Source organism: Dermacentor silvarum, chromosome 4, assembly GCF_013339745.2.
Source record: "Dermacentor silvarum isolate Dsil-2018 chromosome 4, BIME_Dsil_1.4, whole genome shotgun sequence".
In the NCBI taxonomy this organism is placed as follows: domain Eukaryota; kingdom Metazoa; phylum Arthropoda; class Arachnida; order Ixodida; family Ixodidae; genus Dermacentor; species Dermacentor silvarum.
The window spans coordinates 135,562,051-135,571,591 of record NC_051157.2 but is presented as its reverse complement, the minus strand read 5'-3'; the positions used below and the strand labels follow the sequence as shown (position 1 = coordinate 135,571,591).

Genomic DNA, 9,541 nt, shown 5'->3' with positions numbered 1-9,541 from the left:
TACCTGAGATACTAGATGGAGTTGATTATGGCAAGGATCCAACCGGAAAAGCGAACTGTTTCAATCTCTATTTCCAATCGGTGTTTTCCAGTCAAAAAACAAGACACGCTCCCTTCCAAACTTCAAGCAACCTGACAAGAATGGATGATATAGAAATTTCTCAACGGGGAATTATGCTGTTATTACAGAAAGTTAAACTTACATCTGCTCCGGGGCCAGACAACATCTCAAATTACATTCTGAAAAATTGTGCTGTTTCTGTTGCCCCGTATCTAGTTGTGTTGTTTCAAAAATCTTTAGAGAGTGGTGAACTTCCTCATGACTGGAAAAGTGCCAATGTTGTTCCCATACATAAGAGTGGTGATAGAAGTAAAACATGCAACTATAGGCCTATATCTTTGACGAGCGTGTCGTGCAAAATACTAGAACATGTCATTTATACTCAGTTAATCAGCCATCTACAAAACAATAATTTTTTCTGTCCAACACAACATGGATTTAGGTCAGGTTTCTCATGTGAAACACAGCTTGTAGAATTTACCCATGATATTTCCGCTTCCTTAAACTCTGCCGGTCAGGTTGATTTTATTTTTCTAGATTTTCGGAAAGCCTTCGATTTAGTTGCTCACGACCTATTACTGCAGAAGCTTTCACTTTTGAATATTCCTACTACACTCCTAACCTGGATTGAAGCGTACCTCATGGAAAGAAAACAGTGCGTAGTTTGTGACGGTATTAGTTCAGTAAGTGTGGGTGTGACCTCTGGTGTTCCGCAAGGGTCGGTTCTAGGCCCTCTTCTTTTTTTGATATTTATAAACGATCTTAGTGACTACATTTCAAGTACCGTTCGACTTTACGCTGACGACTGCTGTGTCTACCGCACCATATCCTCTGAAGCAGATGCAGTTACACTACAGCATGACCTCAACTCCGTGTACTCTTGGTGCCAAAAATGGAATATGGCGCTGAATCTCTCGAAATGTAATCTGGTCCGGTTTACGAAAAAGAAACAATTCCTTCAAGCAGACTACTTCCTTGGTAGCACAGAAATATCTGCTGTCTCAACTTATAAGTACTTAGGAGTCATTTTTTCCACTGATTTATCTTGGAATACACATGTCAACTATATCGCAGCGAAAGCCAGCCGCACATTAAACTTCCTCCGACGTAACTTTAAGGATGCTCCCGTTAAGCTAAAGGAAACTTTATATATTTCAAGTGTTCGTCCTATACTCGAGTACGCTTGCGCCGCCTGGGACCCGCATACAAAGCTCAACGTTGAAGAACTTCAGCGCGTCCAAAAACGGGCTGCCAGATTCGTATCTGGCGACTATAATTTTCAAAAGAGGTCTTCTGGTTTGCGCGACAAGTTGGGATGGCCGTTACTTGAAAACCGGCGAAAATACCTCAGACTCTCTTTCTTTTATAATGTTCTAAACAATAACACTGGCATCCAAAAGAGAAATACATAAAGGAGCCCAGCTACATTTCCGCCCGCACTGACCACCCACTAAAGGCACGCGAATACAGTTGCCGAATAAACGCATTCAAATACAGCTTTTTTCCACGAACCGTGCACGACTGGAACGGTCTACCTGCGCAAATTGCTACTGCCCCTCCCACATACTTTCTAACGGCTTTACAGAACCACGTGTTAATATGAGTGCAATATTGCTTGTTCTTGCATGTTTTATCCCCTTTGTTGATTATTCCCAACGATGTTAGCCGAGATCGCTATATTTAGATGTTCTTCTTTTGTCTGTGCGTGACATGCTTGTTCATCTTTGTATATTAGTTTTGTTCTTGCTTTTTACTGAATATTAGTACTGTATAGTAATATTTACTGTATATTAGTTTTTGTTTTTGCTTTTTATTGAAATAGTGCATAGGTATTTAGATGATTTATATGCTGCATCATTTGCCTAACTTATAGTATATGTCTTGTGATTTATTTCTGATGTTCCCCCCTACAATAATGCCCTAGAGGGCGCTGTAGGTATTGTATATAAATATAAATAAATAAATGATTTAAATTTGCTGATGTCTTTCTATTAGCCTACTGCATACAATATCTGCAGTTTGTTTTACCTTCTTGCCCCAACTAACTCTGTGCCGACGTTAACCGCGTTACTCTTAACAGATATTACTCTACTCCCGTAAACCACTGTTCTGTTCTACGCATTCTAGCAGAAGCTTAACTTTTGATTTTTCATCTCAACCAGAAGGCGATCTAGCCACCGTTGTTCTCCAATCCTTTCTGCCATTGCTGTGACGCCTGAAGTTAGGCGTATCATATGTTGCATCCCCCGTTATGCAGTTTCTCAAGTGCCTTTGTGGTCCTTCTAGTTTCGGTCTGATAGGTTTGCTAATAAAGAATGTACCGAACATATACTTTTCTCTTCAGGGATATTATTAAGATCACGTTCACGGCTTAACAGTGCCTTCCATTTCCACTCGCAAGCAATTGTTTACTTCTGGAGATGTTCTCGTGATTCTTGTCCCCTGTAACTGTAGGCCCTAAAAAAAGGTGCTTATTTACTGTTCCAGGAGGCTGACTCATAATCACGAAGTTTGTTTCCAAGCCAGCCTTTAGCCCCTTGCTTAATTTAATATTGTTTATTGCACAAATTAATGAACGTTCCAACCCACACTTAGACCTCGCTGGTCTTAGCGCGACCATTTATTGTATATTATCCCCTGCGTTACTGAAGCAGACAGTATAACCCGCAAGCTGCAAATTCTCCGTGTATTTCTCGGATGCTAAACAGGCCTCATGCGGCCTACATTACATTCTAGAGTATCAGCAATTCGGAGATTCACAATTTTCGTACGCAAGCCAAGCCTTCTGAATTTCTTCCGCGTGCTATCAACCTCTGGTAATCATTAGTATACTGCTTTCATTATTGCAGGCTTCCACTGTGATGCCTTGCCGCCTAAAATATTATTCTCTTTTCTCCTGGCCGTCCGGAGAGCTCACGACATCGGGAAAGCCTTTGGCCTACCGGTGCCTACGTGGGCGGAGTCACCGACTTAGCCTGGGGGCTTTTGCCCTCTGGCCCTAGTTTCTCTGGACCAAAATAAAGTTCTTGCCATGCCATGCCTTTCCTCTTTTTCACAGTGGGCTAGATATATCATAGTATTTATTCAACCATGCTACATCTTCATATTGTATATGTATTCTGGTATGTATTCGCACGTGTGTTTTTTTTTCTAGTGTACCATGCCACTACCCGATTTATTGTTGGTAAGAGCCCAGTCAAACGGATGGCCGATTTTATTTCACACCTGCTTCATCAAACTGCACTGACTGAAATAACACATTATTATTATTATTATTATTATTATTATTATTATTATTATTATTATTATTATTATTATTATTATTATTATTAAAAGGGAAAATTTATATTCATTCTTCTTGTAGCTTCTGGCTACTAGACAAACGGATATAAATATTTTCATTTCACAAACTTTCTTCCAACTTTTTGGCTTCCGCGGAAATGATTTGCTATATTGTGGGCGTTTATTACGCACGTCTTCTTCATCTGTATATTATCATCATCTATGTTGCGCGATCCTCATCTTCAGTTATGTGTGATCATCATCGAGTGTGTGCTTTTGCTGGTTGGTTCGCTCCCAAGTACTCGGGCCGAATAAACGTCGTGCCAACAGAGACGTCATAAGTGGTGGAGGTGCTCTTCGATCCTCAGTCCTCTGCCCGCTCAGCCTACCCCCTGGAGCTACGTTCACGCCGCCGCTTGCGCCCACTGTCCACTAGCATGTCTCAGGACGCACCACCTTCCACTTCTACCGCTACCGTTGCTGTATCGGCGCATTTACCACCTTGACGGTCAACGCTGGGTGCCCGTTCTACCGCACTCTCTTCGAGCCGATGTCCTCAGAGCATTCCACGATGACATGACTGCTGGCCATCTCGGTTTTCACAAAACCTACGATCTCATTCGAAGCCGTTACTATTGGCCTGGCCTTTCTACTAGTGTGGCGAGATACGTCGGTTCCTGTTCTCCGTGTTAGCGTCGCAAACTCCCCACCTCTGCTCCTGCCGGCGAATTACTGCCTATTCCGTGTCCCGCCGCACCATTTGAGGTTGTTGGTATCGACCTTTACGGGCCCCTTCCTGTTACTGCAGCTGGAAATCGGTGGATAGTGACCGCCATCGACCACCTGACGCGCTACGCTGAGACATCAGTGATCACTGGCTCAGCTTCGGAGGTTGCCGACTTCGTCCTTCAAGCGATAATTCTGCGCCATGGTGCTCCTCGAGTACTGCTAAGCGACCGTGGAAAGGTCTTTCTTTCGCAACTTTTAAACGAAGTCCTGCGCGCCTCTGGTACCACGCATAAAACAGCTTCGAGTTACCATCCACAGACTAACGGCTTGACAGAGCGATTTCTTCGCACGCTTGCCGACATGATCGCCGTATATATTCAGCCTGATCACAAGAATTGGGACAAGCTTCTACCGTTCGTCACTTTCGCCTACAACACGGCCGTTCAGCGTACCACCGGCTACTCGCCATTTTACTTAGTTTACGGACGGTCGCCTACTTCCCTTCTAGACGTTTCTTTCTTCGATGCTCCTGTGAACCCATCTGCGTCGTCTAGCGAAGAATTCCTTTCACGACTCGCCCAGTGTCGCCAGCGTGCTCGCGTCAACACAGCGGCCAGGCAACACGACCGGAAGATCATTTACGACACCCTCCATCGCGTTGTGTCCTTCCGACCTGGTGACGAAATACTTCTATTGACGCCCCTTCGCACACCTGGTTTGTGCGACAAGTTCCAGCCGCGTTTCATCGGGCCCTACATCATCCTGGAGCAGACATCGCCCGTCAATTATCGTGTGTTTCCTGTTGTCGCCGCCACAGACCGCCGTTGTCGCAGCACCGAGGTCGTTCATGTGTCCCGCATGAAACCCTTCACGCGGCGTTCTTCGTCGCCTTGACTTGCGGCCAGGATGGCCGCTTCCACGTGGGGGGGAAATTAGTGTGGGCGTTTATTAGGCACGTCTTCTTCATCTGTATATTATCATCATCATCCTACGTTGCGCGATCCTCATCTTCAGTTATGTGTGATCATCATCATCATCGAGTGTGTGCTTTTGCTGGTTCGCTCCCAAGTACTCGGGCCGAATAAACGTCATGCCAACAGAGACGTCATAATATTACTATTATTACTCGTGAAGTCTTACATCTCTACAACTAAATGCAGTTTTTTCCCCTTATGACGATTAATGTTCGTACTGGGATAGGTCTTTGAATATTCTAATATATTCAGGTAAGTTCTTTTTTTGCATCTTATGACATTTCTACACTACTTCAAGGCATAAACGGAGGCCGTGCTTCTATATTTCAGAACACAGATGTACTGAAATTCTTAAGGTGTCGTCTACCTTGTAGTCAACATCCTGATCACCGACAAAACTGCGAATGTCGATCTCGAGCGACTTGAGTTCAGAAATACACGGTGACAGCAGTGGTGATACATTTGGCTCCCTGCTTTCTACGCATTCGTTGAACAAAAACACGCGCTCAGCGTCTTTCCTAAGGCAGCCGTGAGCATACTTACTTATCTCGCACTGGGTTTCTTGATCAGTAGTAAGGTATTTCCTTGTGGTCAATACATCTGCTGTCGTCATGTGCATCATGTCAATTGATGTCATGAACAGTGTCTCTGCTCTGATTCGGATTTTGCTGTTGCATTAGCATTTCTTTTCATAAATGAGAGGCAAATAATGCTGTTAAGTGAGAAAGTGAGAGTTTCTAAGATGAAGTCTCAGAAACTCTCATTTTCGACGCAAATATGTCAACGTTTTGACACTTCGACAAGCTACGTATTCATCGTACGTATGAACAAACGTATAAGAAGGGACCATTTGACGAAGGAAAGCAAATTCGGTTTTCGGAACGGTCGAAAATCTCTCGCGAATTCTTGCTGCTGCTCACATTTGCCTGTTCTGCATAAGTTGCTGCCCAATTACTCACCTGTCAGGTTCTTCAGAGTGTGATCGGGAAGGCCTATCTCCGAGCCAGTGCGGATTTTCCAGGTGGCGAAACGTTGTGGAGCAAGGAGCACCGGACACGATGAGCCTTCCTCCCAAGAGCAAAAGTCTTGAGCGTGAAAAAAACAAACACAAACACATGTATAACATTGATTGCTACACGTTCGTTGTAATTACAATAAAACAAAAACACCAACAACAAAAAGGCCAACGCACAATCAGTTATAGTGCAGAATATGTTATCGATGCAGTTGAACTAAGAATCTACACCGGGGTACTGAACCGGGGAAAACGAACACCACGAAAACATAATTTTGCCTGAAGAGGAGATAAAATGGAATGCGCATTATAACTTACCACCAAATACACCTGTGAAAGCCATGCTGTTTTACGCGTTCACTGCTAAGCACAACTATCGTCACTTACCATGAAAGACATCTGTGAAACCCACGCTGTTTTACATGTTCGCTGTTTCTGGCAACTAGCGTCACTTACCATCAAATACACCTGTGAAACCAATACTGTTTTTCGCGTTCGCTCTTTTTCACAACTTTCTTAGCTTACCATTAAAGACACCTGGAGCAGCATCGACGTCGAAAAGGATGAGGAGACCGGCGGCTTGTTAGAGATGGGCCATTGCCTAAAAAGCGAAGCGGGCGCGTGGCTCATATCACGAGCAGCCAGTGCTATGCTCCTTGGAGATTCCTGCCACAGAGAGGAATGACCGTCAGCAAAGCCTTCTGTTCCGTAAAATATGTGCCTGATTATTGTGGCTCCTCGCCATAACTTAATTTGCACGCCACAAGATTGGTCACCACGACAAGTGGACATGACTGACGACACCCGCAACGCTTCCAATGATCAGCGCGGAGCCACCACTACGGATGACAGCGCGTTGCCGAAATTAGTCTACATGAAACTTCCTTGAGCGATTCTCATCCCTTCTTCCACCAGCCAACTTCCTTTTGCCAGTCAAACATGACGTCATTCACCATATCAATACAATCCGGCCGCCCGTCCACGCTGGAGCGTGGACGGGCTTACCGCTTACCGCCTGATCGCTGCAAGCTCGCGGCAAGTTTGAACACATGTTCAAACTCGGGATCGTGCGAATTTCCTCAAGCCCTTACGCATCTCCACTGCACAAGGTGCCAAAGCCCTCTCTTGGAGATTCACGGCCGTGCGGAGATTACCGTGTGCTCAACAACGCTCCTGTTCCGGACCGTTACCCACTTCCACACATTGCAGATTTCTGTGCACCACTGCATGGAGCAACGATATTCTCCAAGATTAATCTGGTGAATGCTTACCATCAAATTCCTGTGGAACCAGCGGACATTCCCAAGACGGCAATCATCGCGTCATTTGGACGGTTCAAGTACGTGCGCATGGCCTTCGGCCTCCGCCGTGCTGTACGAACGTTTCAACGACTCATAGACACAGTGGCAAGAGGATTGCATTCTGCTTTGCGTACATCGACGATTTTCTTGTACTTAGTCGAAAGTCAGAACACCACATCCACCATCTGGTCCAACTCTTTCATCGCCTCGCCGAATATGGCCTGATCATCAATAGGGCGAAGTGTAAATTCGGCACGCCCGAGTTGGACTTCATCGGTTACCGTGCCGACAAGGATGGCATCCGTCCCTTGCCCTTAAAAGTCCAGGCCATACAAGAGTTTCCTCAGCCATCTTCCATCCGCAAACTGCACTACAATCCCGGCCTCGTAAAGTTTGACAACAGCTTCATCCCTAACTGCGCTGCTTTTCTCCGGAACCTAACGGACATGCTCCAGGGCAACAAATCCAAAATAACTCAACTCACCTGGTCCCCAGAAGCACTAATCGCTTTTGATACCAGCAAGGCCAAGCTGCCTCAGGCCACCCTGCTCGTCCATCCGTTACCAGGGTACCAATTTGTCTCATGGCTGATGCGACCGATGCTGCTGTTGGAGCGAGTTCGCGGATAATGTCTGGCATCCATCTGCCTTCTTTTCTCGGAAGCTCTCATCCACGGAGGCCCGCTATAGCACATCCAGAAGAGAACTCCTCGGAATGTAGATGGCTGTAAGTATTTTCAGACATTTCCTTGAGGGTCGACAGTTCCACAATATGACAGATCAAAAACCTTTGACCTTCGCCGTCCGGTCGAATTCTACCAAATTTTCACCATGGAAAACCCGCCATATTGCCTTCATCGAGGATTCCACGATGGACATAGGGCCCAGTGCACGGAAAGAACAATGCCACAGCGAACGCGCTCTCGCGCTGGGCCTCTTCCATCACTACGGCCAACAACCCGGTTAGCATCGACTTCTCCGCACATGCTGTCCAGCAACAAGACGACACAGAGGTAATTGCGCTTCCTGGAAAACCCGGTGCCTTTAGACCCTGTAAACTTTAGACCCTGTTTCGTCCCTGTTCTTTGTGATGTCTCCACGGGCACCCCTCGCCCACTCGTTCCACTCAATGTCCGGCGCACCATTTTCGCTGCCCTTCATATACTATCCCAACATGGAATCCGAGACACGCAACATATGGTGACACAAAAACGTTTCGTCGGGCCGGGCATCAACAAGGACGTACGTGCCTGGGCGCGTGGTTGTCTAGAATGCCAACAATCGAAGGTTCACCGACACACAAGGGCCCCTTTCGGCTCGTTTACGCCACCATCCGAACGATTCTACAAGGTACACATTGACATTTTGGGGCTATGGCCGCCATCAAACGGGAACACCTGCCTCCTAATCTGCATAGATCGCTTCTACACGATGGCCACAGACTTTTCCTATGCCCGACATTCGTACTGAAACCATCACAAATCACAAATGCGTTCGTCGCGGGCTGGGTTTTGTGATACGGCGCATCATCTACTCTTACAAACAATAGAGGACGCCGGTTTGAATCGTCACTATTCGATAACCTCGTGACCCCCCTGGGCATTTCTCGCATACTGTTGCGACCCGAATCAGCAGACCACATTCTTCGGTTCTTTTCATCGAGGCAGCCCCTTTCATCAGCGTTGCCCAGACGGCGACAGTGCCCGAAACCGAAGGTGACGGGCAAACAAGCACCCCAAATCGGCAGTGCGCATCTTTTGGGTGCTTCCCCCGAAGCCACCCCATTCATCAGCGGCCGCCTACCTGGCGACGCGGCTGTGATGTGACAATGAACTCACTTAGAAGCGACCACAACCACCACCCTTCCTGGAAGCGGGGACAAGTGCGAAGGTCACAATCCCAGCCTTGGCAAGATAACCGTCACGGAGAGCAAGAAACCAAGTCGATGACTTTCATTGAAGGAATGTGAACACCCTGTTTCCAGATTGCCTCGTCCTTGCTTCGAAGGTTGGATATCAGAGGCAAGGTTCTGTGAGCAATACGACCCCTCTGATTGGCCGCATCAAAGCCATCGAATTCCGTTGTGTAGGGAACTAGGAAATACGACTGCTTTATAAGCGGACACATTTGGTTCAGTGGGTGTGTCCTGACGTGTTCTGATATGTGCTCAGACATGCAGTG

The 9,541-nt window shown here is 46.4% G+C and overlaps 1 protein-coding gene across 1 annotated transcript in view; it reads left to right on the top strand.

The window, feature by feature from the left end:
* LOC119448918 (MAM and LDL-receptor class A domain-containing protein 2) overlaps positions 1 to 7,990 on the top strand; it is a 666,053-nt gene extending 658,063 nt beyond the window's left edge. Inside the window, exons 36-37 of the mRNA XM_049666563.1 lie at positions 7,270 to 7,399; positions 7,519 to 7,990. Of these exons, the coding sequence (XP_049522520.1) occupies positions 7,270 to 7,399; positions 7,519 to 7,990 (602 nt within the window). The remainder of the gene's footprint in view (positions 1 to 7,269; positions 7,400 to 7,518) is intronic.
* The last annotated feature ends 1,551 nt before the right edge of the window (positions 7,991 to 9,541 follow it).